Genomic DNA, 15734 nt, shown 5'->3' on the forward strand with positions numbered 1-15734 from the left:
AACAATTTTTTTAAAAGATTCTAATACTTGTGTCAGTAAGCTTCTAGGATTGCTCCTAACCCCTGTGAGCCCTTCAGGGACTCCTGTCTCCTTCTGTAGGTCCTAAGGATCTAGTCTTCTTATGGTCCAGATTGCAACCACCTTCTCTATGTGTAAGGGTTCCTTTCCACAATTGCCCATGGGGAAGGACATCATCTTTTCCACATACTTGCTTATCATTAAATAAAAACAAATTTTTTTAATCCTTTAGATTTCTAAAGTTTTTGCTGCTAATCACTGAAGGATAGTATGGGTTAAAAAAAATAACAAATATGAGTAACTCATAAATTCCTTACAACTGATGCAACTTTCATGGTACCTTAGTTTATGTTTCCTCATGTCCTTTCTTAGATTTTCCTTCAAAGTTCAGTACTTTTTTTTTTTTAATGCTTGTGGTTGGAATTCCTCTATCCCCCCCCTTTTTTAAGATTTTATTTATTTATTTGGCAGAGAGTGAGATCACAAGTAGGCAGAGAAGCAGGCAGAGAGAGAGGGGGAAGTAGGCTCCCTGCTGAGCAGAGAGCCCGATGCGGGGCTCAATCCCAGGACCCTGGGATCATGACCTGAGCTGAAGGCAGAGGCTTTAACCCACTGAGCCACCCAGGCACCCCCTCTATTCCCCCTTTAAATCTCCCTTTTGGTATAGGTTGTTCATGATGCTAGACAGTCCGTGTAAGCTATATGGGCAATTTAGAGGTCCTGATGCGTAGCTCACATTAGGGAAAACTTAACCTAAGTCTCCAGTTGCCATGCTCTTGTGTACATGTATGTACATTTTAATTGTGGTAAAATACATATAAAATTTACCATCTGCCTCATTTTAAGTATGTAATTCAGTTTTGTTGAATATATTCACCTGGTTGTACAACCAATCTCCAGAACATTTTCATCTTACAAAACTGAGTGAAACTTTATACCCGTTAAATAACAACTCCGCATTTCCCCCTTACCCCAGCTCCTGGCAACCAGTGTTCTACTTTCTGTTGCTACAAATATGACTACTCTGGATACGTCACATGAGTGGAATCATACAGCATTTGCCCTATTGTGATTGGCTTATATCACCTAGCATGATGTTTCACGGTTCACACATGTTGTAGCATGTACCAGAATTTCATGACCTTTTAAGGCTCAATAATATTCCCTTGTATGTATATACCACATTTTTCTCATCCATTGTTGATGGGCACTTAATTTGGGTTGCTTCTTCCTCTTCGCTTTTGTGAACAAAGCTGCTGTAAACGTGGGTATACAAATATCTCTTTAAGGGCACCTGGGTGGCTCAGTTGGTTAAGCAACTGCCTTTAGCTCAGGTCATGATCCTGGAGTCCCGGGATAGAGTCCCACATTGGGCTCCCAGCTCCACAGGGAGTCTGCTGCTCCCTTTGACCTTCTCCCCTCTCATGTTCTTTCTCACTGTCTCTCACTCAAATAAATAAATAAAATCTTAAGAAAAATCTCTTCAAGACCCTGCTTTTAATTTGTTTGGGTATATACCCAGAAGCAGAATTTCTGCGTTATATGGTAATTCTGTTTTTAATTGTTTGAGGAATCTCCATCCTGTTTTCCATAGCAGTTACACCATGTTATATTCCCACCAACAACAGTGTATAAAGTTTGCCAACTCATTATTCTCTATCTTTAGATTAGGTATAGATTTTAAGAAAGAAGAACAGCAAAATATTAGAGAAATTAAATTTTAAAGATTACTAATCTTTCTGTAAGCTTTGAGAATTAGCGATGTACTGTATTATTTTTAAAAATTAAGTGACAGGTGTTCATGAAGAATTAAGTGCTACAGAAATTGTCCTTCTGTTGTAAACAACTAGAAAACTGGACAAAATATATGAAACAAGTATTTGTTAATATTGGACAATGCAGATAGCCCAGGACTGATTCCCGAGAGCAAGGAAACAAACAGAAAAGCCCTAAGATTGATTTGGTTTCCTTCCTGCAGGAATTTTCAGAATATTGATCTATATGTGTTTTAGGTAAAACTCTACAAGACCAGGAAAGAACCAGAGGAAAACAGTAGTTTGGACAGTTAACAGGATTCACAAAGGTCTGGAGACTTCATATTGCCATCAGCCGGAAGGTTTACACTTTAGTTGGTGGCGGCGGGGGTGGGGGGGTAAATTAATACTAAAGTAAAGGCTGTCCAGAACTCCCAAGATAATTCAGTGGGGAAAGAGATAGATAAATGGTCCTGGAACAATTGAATATCCATATGTGAGACGAAAAAGTGCTTGACTCTTCCCTTATACCTGTAGGGAAGGAGAAAATTCTCTGTCTTCTGAGGGTCTCCAGCCCAGCCTAAGAATTAAACTGACGTAAGCCAGATAGATTGATAGGAAAAAAGATAAAAAAGATATTAAATTTTTACATATACATGGGAGCCTGCGTAAGAGAATGAAGATATGAACAAATAACCAGAGCAGGAAGATTTTATGCCTTTTAGACAAATTTGTGAAAAATTAACAAGAGAAAGGAGGTTGGTCTAGTGGTAGTAAATGGTGAAGAAGTAACTGGGAAGGTAAGGGTTGGTTTAACAAGGGTTATTTGTATAAATGCCTTGGCCGCATGTTCCCTATCTCTGGTGAAAAGAATGTCTTCCTTCTGCTACACACAGGGCATCTTTCACATAGGAGTTTTATTTCCTGGAACAAAGGGAGGGTCATACTGTTTCTCAAGTGCCTTTAACTCAAAATAACCAATATGCCTAAGTGTCCTGTCTCAAAGTAACATGCTCTGAACTCCGCCGTATGCTAGTCAAAGTGGATTATGCACCTAAATTCAGGAGCTAAAACTGTACCACTTCCAAAAGAAAACAGGAAATCTTTGTGACTTTGGGTTAGCCAAGACATTTTAATGCAAAAAGCAAGAGCTACACAAGAAAAAAGTTAATACATTGATCTTTATTTTAATTAAATACTTTTCTTCTTTGAAAGGCACTATGAAGAAAATAAACCACATTTGGGAAGAAATATATTTGCCGAACTCATATCTGATAACAGGGCTTTATTGTATATACAGAACACTTGGAAGTTAATGAGAATACAAACTGTGCACCTAGAAAATGGGAATCTAGACAGTTCACCAAAGAACATGTATGAATGGCCAGTAAGCACACATAAAAATGCTTAAGATCTTTAATCATTAGGAAGATGCAAATTAAAACCACAGTGAGATGTCACATCTGCTAGAGTGGCTAGAATGTAAAAGGTTGATGTACCAACGCCAAGTGTTGGTAAGGATATGGAACGTCGACAGCGCACACGTTGCTGGCAGAAAAGCCATTTGGCAGCCTCGTAAGTTACATGTACATTTACTGCGAGACCCAACAGTCCCACCCCGAGGGATTTACCCAAGAAGAATGTAAACATATGGCTACACAGATGCTTTTCCTCACACGTTCATAGTAACTTTATTATAATGGCCAAGAACTGGAATACCGCTTAACTGTGGGAAGGGACAAGTTAGCGCTGCGTGAAACAGCATGCATGAGTCGCGGAAGCACTGTGCCAGGTGGAAGCAAGCAGACACGACACACAGGACTACTTACTTTTGATTTTATTTTTATGAAATTCTAGAGAATACAAAATTACAGGGATAGAAAATACATCAGTTATCTGCAGATAGAGTTGAGGGAAGGAGAACTTTGTGGTGATGAAAATGCTCCAAATCCTGGGGTGCCTGGGTGGCTCAGTGGGTTAAGCCACTGCCTTCGGCTCAGGTCATGATCTCAGGGTCTTGGGATCGAGCCCCGCATCAGTCTCTCTGCTCAGCAGGGAGCCTGCTTCCCTCCTCTCTCTCTCTGCCTGCCTCTCTGCCTGCTTGTGATCTCTTTCTCTGTCAAATAAATAAATAAAATCTTAAAGAAAAAAAATGTTCCAAATCTTGATTGTAGGAGTAGTGCACAACTGTATACATTTATCAAAAGTTACAGAACTCTGCACTTAAAATGAGTGAATTTTATATCTAAGTTACATGTGAGTAAAGCCAATTATTAAAAAAAATCAAAATAACATACCAAATTATATTAAAAAAACAGTTTGACATATAGAAGTAGGTATTCGATTTGCTGAAGGTCCCCATTACACTGTACTGTTTATTGCTATGAGTAAGAATAATTTAATGGCAGTGTTGCTGGGTGCATTGTGTCTTTGGAGAAGGAGGACAGTAAACCATAAAGGGGAAAATACATCAATATGTGTAAACAGGAAACAGCTTTCCAATGATGGATCCACTGATGGATTATCAGTGACCCTAAAACACTATGATGAGCATTTGGGAGATCATGAAAGAGCAGTACTTGATTCTTCAGATGTTATCTTTGCCATTTTATTTAAATTGCTAAGGCTTTTAAGAAATTACTGGAAAAGTCTTAAGATACGATTGCAGAAAGCACTCTTGTTGGACTGGCTCTAAGCCTTTGCTGTAGATAGAAGTACCAGTTCCCATTTCTTTAAAGTACTATTTGGTCTTTATATAATAGGACCCTTCAGAATGATAAAGAATATATTTAAAAATAAAAATGTTTCTGTGAAACTTCAGTATGCTATGAATTAGACTGACTTGCTTTAGTTCAGGTATTTTGTATTTCTGTTGGTTTATTGTCAATCTGAACACTTGGAAAAGATTTATAGGTATAAGTACAAAATATGTAAGATTATTTAGAAAAGTATTCACCGTTCATAGTATAGTAAATTTAAATGATCCAAATATATACGAATTCCTAAATGTTGGGGTTCCTTCTTTTGGAGTTAAATCTAACAGCCTAGGCTTTTAGAGAATGTCATAAGTGACATCCTTTTTTTTATAAAGAAAAACCTCTATAGCTTCTTTTCTAAGATCATCTCTAAATCAGAGAAGGATTTGGAGCTTATATGTCTGTATTGTCCCTTCAAAGAAGCCTGAGGCCAACTTGGTAGAATTTTTCTAATTGTATCATTAAAGGGTTGTTGAAAATATTGTTCTTTTAATTGTATCAGTATAGGCTTGTTGGATAAAGCTTATCAAACTGTATGTTACTGAGTGTTCTGGTAGATGCTGAGGGGAGAGATAGAGGGGGTATCCTGAGTTTTTCTTTTGTTGGAAATCCCTAAGATTTGGTAAAACTTAAGAGTTCCTAGGATTCTTACCAAAAAAGCGGTGACTATAATGCTGATAACGCTCTGCGTGCAACCATGTCCTGTTCACTGTTGTCTCCTCTGAAGTGTCTGATGCATAGTAGATGCTCACTAATACTGAATTGAGAGGAGAATGTGAATTATTTGATAAAAATATAGGAAAAAAGAAGTTGGCTCTTTGGCATACATGAGACAGCTTATTTTTAAAGGGCTGGATAATTTAGTTACGACACTAACCAGTGTTTTACCAAGAAGGAGAATTATGTTCACCAGGTTGTGTAGTTACATGATTGTATCCATACACGTTTCTGACATAGCTGAAGATCCAAGTCCTTGTCATTTGTCCAGTTTTCTGGAATAGTCTCCGTGTTCCCTTTGTAATGAATGAGGCTCTATTACATGAGCTCCTTTAACCCTCTTGCATCATCCTTTTGATTCCTCTGACCTGTGTCTTACTTTTTGCTGAGGGAAACATCCCCATCTGTGCTTTCATTCCATCCTTTCCTGCCTCATTGAGGAACTACTTGGCCATCAGTCTTCTCCGTCTTTCAGTTATCTGTAAAATTTTACCTTCTTGGGTGAACGCACATTTCCTTCTGCCCTTATTTTCAAAAGCTTTCCTGCTCTTAGAAAAAGCCTTCTCTTGGGGCGCCTGAGTGGTTCAGTGGATTAAGTCTCTGCCTTCGGCTCGGGTCATGATCCCAGGGTTCTGGGATCGAGCCCCACATCTGCTCAGCAGGGAGCCTGCTTCCCCCTCTCTCTCTGACTGTCTCTCTGCCTACTTGTAATATCTCTCTCTCTGTCAAATAAATAAATAAAATCTTAAAAAGAAAAAGCCTTCTCTTAACAGTTTTTCCTCAAGCTACCATCCTGACTTTGTCTTCCCCCCGCTTTCCACCAAAACTACACAAGTAAGTTTTTATTAACTTCTCTCACTTGACATGATGTCTTCTCCATCTTTGTTCTTCTTGACTTTTCATCAGCTTTTGGCATTGATTACCTCTATAACCTTGTGTGTAGAGTGAAGTAGGCTTTGGGATTGTCAGGCTGGGGTTTGGACTCCTCTCTGAGTGACCTTGGATAAATTCTTACCAGGCTGGTTTCCGCGTTTGTACAGTGTGCGCACACGTGAGCTAAGGGAAGTGTGCTTAGAACATATTCCATCCCTTCCCTTCCCTTCCCTGTTTGGCTTGGTTTCTGACTCCTTGCACTATCCATTTTTGAGGTGGACAGTATTACAGTCTCCATCTGAGAAATGAAGAAACTAAGATCAATCACGTAGAAGGTGGTGGGGCTGGAATTCTACCACTGAGTTGTGGACTCTAGAGTTCAAACCCTGAGTCTCTGTGCCAGATTGCCAGTATACTAAGAATTGTTGGAAACTAGTTTTCCTTGGGTTGTCAATGCATTATTTTCTAACATGGTGTCTGTTAACAGGAAATCTCTTTAATTACTAATTCATTAAATGTCTTAACCAGTGGAGCTTTTCAATTGAAATTTTCTTCCCTTTTTTTTCTAGTGTATTTATGTGTGCATGACACAGCACAAACACCTGGAGCCCTTACTTTGTGGCCATTTTTTCCTGTCTGTCTCATCCATTCTTCCACCCACCCCTGCCCAGTTCTCTGTATTTAAGTCTGTTTTTTTTTCTTTATTTGTTTTGTTTCTTAAATACCACATGAATGAAGTCATATGGTATTTCTTTTTCTCAGACTTATTTCACTAGCATTATATGCATGAGGTCCATCCATGTTGTTGCAAAAATCAAGATCTCATTCTTTATTATGACTGGGTAATACGCCATTGTATATATATACCACATCTTCTTTATTCATTCACACTTGGGTTCCTTCTTGTATTCTGGCTACTGTAAATAATGTTGCAATAAACATAGGGGTGTGTGGATCTTTTCATATTAGTGTTTTTGTTTTCTTTGGGTAATTACCTAGTAGTGGGATTACTGGATCACATGGTAATTCTATTTTTAATTTTTTCGAGGTACCTCCATAATGTTTTCCGCAGTGGCTGCACCAGTTTGCATTCCTACCAACAGTGCATGAGGGTTCCTTCTTCTCCATATCCTCACCAACGCTTGTTCCTTATCTTTTTTATACTGGCCATTTGACAAGGGTATACTGTATCTCATGGTGGTTTTGATTTGTATTTCACTGCTGATCAGTGATGTTGAATATCTTTTCATGTGTTTGTTGGCTATGTTTATGTCCTCTTTGGAAAAATGTTCATGTTTTTTGCCTGTTTTTTGACTGGATTGTTTGTGTTGAGTTGTAGAAGTTCTTTATATATTTTAGATATTAATCCCTTACTGGTTGTATCATTTGCGGATATCTTCCCCCATTCAGTAGGTTGCCTTGTCATTTTGTTGATGGTCTCCATCACTGTGTAAAAGCTTTTTATTTTGGTGTAGTCCCTCTAATTTATTTTTGCTATGTTTCCCTTGCCTTAGGAGACATATATAGGAAAATATTTCTACTGGCAGTGTCAGAATTACTACCTATGTTTTCTTTTAGGGGTTTTGTGGTTTCAGGTATCACATTGAGGTCTTTAATCCATTCTGAGCTTATTTTTAATATGCCGTATGAAAGTGGTCCAGTTTCTTTCTTTTGTGTGAAGCTGTCCAGTTTTCCCTGCACCATCTATTAATGAGCCTATCTTTTCCCCATTGTATATATGTCCTGCCTCATTTCTTATAGGTTAATCGTCCATCTAAGTGTGGGTTTATTTCTGAGGTCTCTTTCCATTCCATTGTCATACTGTTTTATAGTATTACTACAGCTTTGTAGTGTTATCTTGAAATCTGGGATTGTAATACTTGCAGCTTTCTTCTTTTTTCTCAAGATTGCTTTGGCTGTTTGGGGTCTTTTTTGGGTCCATATGGATTTTAACATTATTCTAGTTCTTTGGAAAATGCTGCTGGTATTTTGATAGGGATTGCATTAAATCTGTAGCTTGCTTTGTGTAGTATGAACATTTTAACAATACTGGTTTTTCTAATCCATGAGCGTGGAATATCCTTCTGTCGTTTGTGTCATCTTCAGTTTCTTTCATCAGTGTTTTATGGCTTTCAGCATACAGGTCTTTCACCGCCTTGGTTAAGTTTATTCCTAAGTATTTTATTATCTTTGGTGCAGTTGTAGATGGGATGGTTTTCCTGTTAAGTGGCCTTTTTAATGAGAGTAATTGGTAGCCAACTGAGGAAGTATGGCAAAGAGAGTTTGTGTTTTGAGAATTTTAGATTGTATATAGAGTGCAGTTAGTCGTAATGGTAGTGCTGAGGTACGTGATTGTGGGCTTATATACTACAGCCTTTTGGAAAGGGAACTGTAGCTTCATTGACTTAGTAGACTAGAAAAGATAAAACGTGGTTATGTCATTCCTTAAGTACTGCTTTCAACACCGTAAGTGAAGCTCTTCTAGATGGTCACCTGGGTCATGTGGTTCACCTGTGTCCTTGCTCTTGCTAGAGAAAACCAGCAGTTTTGTCAGCAAAATGGACCCCTTGTCTACTTGCCTGTGAAAAGGAGGGGCCTCCTAGCACAGTACGCAGACTGCTGTGCAGGCGCCATCATCCTCATGGTCTGTAACCAGAAAGGGGAGACCGTGGAGTGGGAGTGCTTCAGGGGCATTAAGTGAGATCATGTGCATGCAGTGCTGAGGGCAGAAGGGTGCGTTCTGATGAAGATGAATCAGCTGCATGAAAAGGCTTAGTTTCTTTTCTCTCTTGCTCATCTTTTCTTCAGCACTGTGACTGTAGGTAGGAGACTGACTTCCCTGAACTTTTCCTGTACAGTAGTCATCTGTGCAAGTTCCAGCAGCTGTTAGGTCAGATCCTGTCCTGTCCGTTTGGCGTGTTCTCTGAATCTGCATGCCACACTTGAGGACGCTGCAGAGAACCTGGAATCTTGATGCGGGGAATTCTTTGAACTCAGGAACTGAAATTTCTGCCTTTGAGACAATCACTCAACAATAGGCCTGAAAGCTGTATTGCAGTTATGAAGACCAGGGCAAGCATCAGCTTTACATAGCCCATGATAGATATACACAGCAAACTTACGTAGCATATTACGTAACATATGCAGCAGCTTCTGGTCACAGTCACACACGTGCGTCAGAACACTAGTAACACCATCTTTAAATTCAGAAGGAAGGGGTGCATGGCACTGTGGCCAAGGAGTCCGGCCTGTTACTCTTCCTTTATTAAGTATTTAAATACTATAGAAGACCACCTCGTGGTGTCTTGTTTTCTCTTCTTACTTTTAAGGTAAGCAGATTTATTTTTAGATAAAGAGTGTAGTTCAGTTCAAACACTTCTCTATAGTCGCAAAATGGGAAGGAAAGAGCTATATTTCTACTGTACCTTTTTTATATTATAAAGTAAAATGTTCTCTGATATCTTAGTTGTTTGTAAGATGTATATTAATTTTACTTCAGCATAATTACTGTTTGCTTACCTAGTTGGGATCATAATTTATGGCAGGCAGCTACAAAAATATGGATTTCTTTTGTTAATTTATGGGTATAGCATTTATTCCACTGGTGGAATGATTTGTTTCGTTATTACAGGAGATTAGAAAACCATTGGTGCTTTGACAGGATGAGGTTATGGCATAATCTCACTTTTATGAAACTATCAGGTGAAAGTACTGTTTAAGGAGCAAATTTTAATAAGATTCATATCAAAACTCAGCTAATTTGTTATAGGTAATAAAGGAATACTTGGGCTAAAACTAGTAAAAAAAAATTTTCTCCCACAGATAATTAATAAAATGTCCCCGACATCCCTAAAGATCACACTAAGGCAGCTCATCGAGGGCTCTTCAAAGACCTTGCAAGAAGTATTTACTATGGAATATCGGCTGAGTCAAGCTTGTATGGTAAGAATTTAAAAATATATATATATTTATTTTCTATTTATGAAAGTAATAGATGTTCATTGTAAAGCATGTAAAATACAGAAAACTATAAACAAAACCCTTAAAACTACTTGTTAATCTGCTCTGTGGAAGCACAACAGACCAGCTAGCTTAAGGGGCGCGGGACTGTCACGCTGGCACTGTTCTTGAGTTGAGCTCTTAGGAAACAACGGTTACATTTGTGTGTTAAGTGTAAGAAAGCCTCTGATCTCAAGTTGGGTTCAAAATAGAAATAAACCATTTTTCAGGCCTGCTCTCTGACCTTTGGGCAAGAAGCATGAACTCTGTAAATCCGAATCCCCTCACTGGTAAAATGAGGAGTGTATGTCTATGTAAAATGTAGGAATGGGTGTTACTAGTTTGTTCCGTGTCTTAATTAATAGATTAAACATTGAGAATAACATTGTAAATACACTTGAAATAGACCAATGACATAGAATATTAATTTAATGAGACATTTCAGAGTCATAGACACTTCTTCTAGATGATAAACTCTTTGAAAGCAGAATCATTGGTTTTGGGCTATATGTAGAGGGCCCTTAGATTAATTTATGGCCTAAAGGAAATACTTTGTTTAATAACTAGAAAGTAGGTCTCCCTAATGGATTTTCATATCTTGAAATAGTTATTAAGGTATTCAAAGTAGTTGATCTAACTATAAATAAAACTCTGTTAGTCACTTTAATCTTGAAGTCACACTTCTAGTAAGATGTAAGTAGCAGCTGAAGTCTGCTGTTAAGAGAAGTACTATGACAGGCGCTTCATAGGTATCCTCTCCATTACATTTGACATTATTTCTAGAATGACAGGAGCGTTCTTGTCTCCACTTTACAGATGAGGAAACTGGCACAGAGAGGTAACGTGCCTAAGTGGTATGGCTCTTAAGTGGCAGACACATGTATGTGAAAGCAGGTGGGCTCACTCTGGGGCCTGCTCTCCTGACCACTGCCCAGTGAACCCCACAGTCCATGTTTTCCACCGTACGTTCACTGCCCTGCCTGGACTGATCAGTTCCATCCTTCAGCAAGTATGCTGGCTGTGTTGCCAGGCACAGTGCTAGGTGTTACGTTGTAGAAAGAATGACTAGCCCTTGTTCTTGAGGAATTTATAGTCTACTGAGACTATGAAGAACAAGGAAGCAAAATAAGTAAAGTAATTACAAATTGTGGTTCATGCTCCAAAGGAAACGTACAGGTTGATGATAGAATGATGCAGGGGCAGGAGGGAGTGGGAGAGACAAAGGGAAGACATCTTGGAGTTGTCAGCTCATCTGTGACCTAGCGTGTAAGAAACAAGTGTGTTGAGAAGTCTCTTGGGTTACAGCGGTAGATGATTTGGTTGCATTTGCTCTAAGAAGGTAGTTGCTGCTGCTGGGTGGAGATGGGTTTGGAAGGGTTCAAGAGTGAATGGAGAGACCAGATGCGAGTTTACTGGAGTAATCCAGTTGCGGAGTAGCAGTGGCTTAGACGAAGGTGGTAGCACTGGAGAGGAGTGAATGGTTTTGAGGACCAGTGTAAGAGACGACCTGATAGGTCCTGATGAGTGTGAGGGAAGGAAAGAGTGCCTTTAGGAGTTGGAGTTTGGAGGAGGTGTGGGTGAGAGATTTAAGTCTCAAAGACATTAGAACCACTTTTTTAAAAAAGAAACTTTGGAGGGGCCGCCTGAGTGTCTCATTCGGTTAAGCATCCGACTCTTGATTTCAGCTCAGGTCGTCATGGGTCATGAGATCGAGCCCCAAGTCTCTGCATCAGGCTCCGTGCTCAGCGGGGAGTCGGCTTGAGATTCTCCAGTCCATGCGCGTGCGCTCGCTCTCTCTCTGAATAAAGAAAATCTTAAAAAAGAACTTTGGAGATTTATTTACTTAATAAATAAAAAAGCTTACCATGTGCTAGGCACTGGTAGAGGTACCAAGAATGCGTAGGTAAACCAGATAGACAAAATCTCTGCCCGTCATGGAACTGTCTAGTGGGGGAAAGAGATCGTAAACAGGGAAGGCTGTGAAGTACACAGTCTATGGCTGTAAGTACCTAGGAGTGAAAGTAAAGTGCGAAGGGGGATATGACATAAAGCGGGTGGGGTGGGGGGCATGTGTGGTTGAACTTACAGATGGGATTTGCCGGAGAAGACCTGACTAAGAAGATGTTGTTTGAGTGAAAACCTGAAGGAAGTAAGGGAAGGAGCTGTGCAAGGGTCTGGGGAGAAGCATCCAGGCAGAGGCAGGTACAGAGCTCTGAGGCAGGGGTGCGCCTGCCTATCCGGGAGCCGCAGGAAGCTGGACGGAGTGCGCGGAGAAGGGGGGTCGATGAGTGAGAGAGATGAGGTCAGCGTCAACAGGATAGAGCAGGGCTGCGCAGAGCACATATAACCTGGAACCAGAGCACATATAACTTGGCGTTTGTTCTGAGTAAATGGGAAGCCACTGGATGCTTTTGAGTAGAGAAGCAACATCTTATATGTAACAGAACTGGTAAGTCAGATGCTGATGCGTCAGGTACAGCATGGATAAGGTCATGCAGAGGGAGAATGATAGAGGTAGATCTGAGCCCCAGGAAATGCAGCACTTTGAGCAGATTAGAGAAAAAAGCAGCGAAAGAGATAAAGGACACAGGTGGGAGAACCAGGAGAGTGTGGGGTCGTGAAAGCAAGAAATGAGTGTGTCAAGGAGAAGGGAGTATTACCGAAGTGTCTAGTAGGGTAGGATGAAGACATCTTTAACATACAGCAACACTGGAGTCACGGGATTTCGGCACACCGTGTCGGAGGAGCGCTGGGGCAAAAGTTAGTGTGGCGAGTTGGAGAGGAAATGAGTAAATGGGATGTGGACCAGCGGAGGCTCTACGTATGTGACTTTCTCTTCTCGAAACAAATGGGGCAGAAGCTGGAACTGCGGAATCAAGTGAGGTTCCTTGTTATTTTATAAGGTGGAAGATGCTGGAACATGTTTATAAGTGATAGGGAATGACCCAGTAGAGACAGAAGATGATGTTGATACCGATAGTAGTTAACATTTACTGAGCACTTAGTGTATGTCAGGCACTGTGCTGGGATGTGCAGTAAGATAACCCTCCCATGGACGGTGTGGTATTGCCATTCCATATAAGGAAACTTGGCATTAGAGAAGTTAACTAGCCCAAGGTCACGTCATTCCTGTGTAGTAGAGGCAGCGGGTGAGCCCAGACATTTGTTGCTGTTTTTTTTTTTTTTAATTAACATATAATATATCATTGGTTTCAGAGGTTCAGGTCTGTGATTCATCAGTATTAAATAATACCCAGCGCTTGTTCCATCATGTGCCCTCCTTAATGTCCATCACCCAGTTACCCCATCCCCCCATATCCCCACCCCTCACCCCTCCAGCAACCCTCAGTTTGTTTCCTGCAATTAGGAGTCTCTTAGGATTTGTCTCCCTCTCTGGTTTCATCTTGTTTTATTATTCCGTCTCTTCCCCTATGATCCCTCTTTTGTTTCTTAAATTCCACATATCAGTGAGATTGTATGATAATTGTCTTTCTCTGACTGACTTATTTTGCTTAGCATAATTCCCTCTAGTTCCGTCCACGTCATTGCAAATGGGATAATTTCTTTTTTGATGGCTGAGTAGTATTCCATTGTTTATACCTACCACGTCATCTTTATCCATTCGTCTGATCCCAGATATTTGAACTGCAGTCAGTCACTGAGTTTTGCTGCCTACACTGATGATGCCAGGGGTAAAAATAGAGATAGATGACCTTCTCAAGCACAGTCCTTGAGAAGAGAGATATGAGTAGGAATGGTGGGGGAGGGGAGGAGAACAGGCCTTTGAAAGAGCTTTCTCTGTAGTCAGGAAAGGGAAGGCATGGTACAGATGGGTGTAGTTGGGCTGCAGGTAGTTTAGGAGTGGGAAGCTGCAAAAGTTCCTGGCTTAGCACTTCTCTTTTTGTAATGAAGTAGGAAGTTAAGTCATTAGCTGAGAATACAGTGAGAGAAAAATTTGCCAGGGGTAGAGGTTGAGAAGGCAGAAGATAGTTGAAATCATTGTCTTGGGAATTGAGGAGAACATGGACCACTGGGCAGTTTTCCATGCCTGTTTGAGATTTGTGGGCATGAATTTTAAATTAAACCAATCACAGATTTTTCTGCACCAAGATTTAGCCCCTTGAAAGCAGGCAGATGCAAATGGTAGGGGCAGGTGGTGCTGGGATTTTGCCAGGACAGACTCAAGGGGAGAAAAAGCCTTGAAGGAGATGAGGGCATTTTCAGGGGGAAAGTGACCACAGTAAAGTGGTGAAAAGTCGTAGGGCTTGAGCAGACCAGGATCGGAGGCGGTGATCAAGAGAGTGGGTCATACAGGCAGTCCAGTCTCTGTTGATTTCAGGCTGTGGCCATGGGAGTGGAGAAGACAGATCGGCCCTGGGAATAAGGATGCCTAGAGATTCACCGTTTAATCTCAATTTTCTTTCAGGGAGGCCATGACTTTTATGAAGGTGTTAGGGCAGGTAAGTGATGATCGTTTTCTTCCTGGCTATTATGGAAGTAGGATTTGTGAGCATATACTGTGAATCAAAGATAATAGTTGTTTTATTAGTGAAAATTCCACTTTCGTAAAGATTGCAAAGTTGTTCCTTTCTTATTACCAGCTGGCGCCTAAGGGAATATCAGTCTTTGAAATCAGTATTGTTTGGAAAATTCACATAACCTGTGTCACCACTCCCTAATTTGTATGTAAGAGGTAATCCTGCTTCTCCAGTCGCATGGACGGCCTCTGCTAAGTACAGCTGGGTCTGAAAACTCATTCTACTGCTGGAGCCTTGGAAAACTGCTTTTATTCCCTTGTGAGAAGCCTCAGGTCCCCTCCCCCTCCTCTCTCCAGTACTGGCCTGGCCACTCCCTACCGTTACCTCTTCGCCTGTACCTGAGAGTTAAACACTGACATTGAAAAAAAAATGACATAATTAGTAACATCTGCTAACGCTCTTAGTAATTTATTTTTATCATCTCCAAAGTTAGCATATTTAGAGAAAGTGAAATGGTTTATTTTTTGTTCGCAGCAAGTCTGTGAACAGTGTATGTATAAGCCCATATCCCCATAAGTAACAGCTGCCGTTTATGTTGCATGAGCGAGTTTCCCCTTGTGTGTATTTTGCATATCTGATTCTTTAATGTTTTTAGGGATTGCTTTAATATAGTAGAGACTCTGTATATACTTTATCTGAATAAAAGGTTATATTCGCTGAGCTGTATGTAAGCTTTGATAAAGACTGGTCACTGTAGTAGAATTCTCTTAACTTACAGCACAACATCAGAAATAAGCAGGGATTCAAATCCTTTTAGAGGACTCGGAATTGAGTCAGAGGAAATGGCTGTATGTTTTATAAAAACAAGTAAAATGTGCATTTTCCCACTAATTCCCTGCAAATTCTTGCTGCATGTGGATCAGAGCCTGGACCTTTGATATTAGGAGGACCTGTGTGCCCCTTGGGTTTTAATGCATTCATTTTATGTGATAGCAGCCCTCTTAAACTTAAAAATCAAAGGTATGGTTCTCATGCACACTGTCAGTTATTTGATGGAAACAGTTGAAACCGAGCAGCACCAAAGCTATGATTCATAACGCAGGAGCTTATCGAGCTACTTTGTAATGAAGAGAGAGTAC

At 40.3% G+C, this 15734-nt stretch overlaps 1 protein-coding gene across 2 annotated transcripts in view; it reads left to right on the forward strand.

The window, feature by feature from the left end:
- HIBCH (3-hydroxyisobutyryl-CoA hydrolase) overlaps positions 1 to 15734 on the forward strand; it is a 94295-nt gene that overhangs the window by 76281 nt on the left and 2280 nt on the right. Inside the window, exons 12-13 of one of the 2 annotated variants that reach the window (XM_032860231.1) lie at positions 9941 to 10060; positions 14544 to 14577. In XM_032860231.1, the coding sequence (XP_032716122.1) occupies positions 9941 to 10060; positions 14544 to 14577 (154 nt within the window). The remainder of the gene's footprint in view (positions 1 to 9940; positions 10061 to 14543; positions 14578 to 15734) is intronic. The other variant, XM_032860232.1, reaches the window with a different exon arrangement.

This window comes from Lontra canadensis, unplaced genomic scaffold, assembly GCF_010015895.1.
Source record: "Lontra canadensis isolate GAN:19392208 unplaced genomic scaffold, GSC_riverotter_1.0 scaffold18, whole genome shotgun sequence".
Classification (NCBI taxonomy): Eukaryota; Metazoa; Chordata; class Mammalia; order Carnivora; family Mustelidae; genus Lontra; species Lontra canadensis.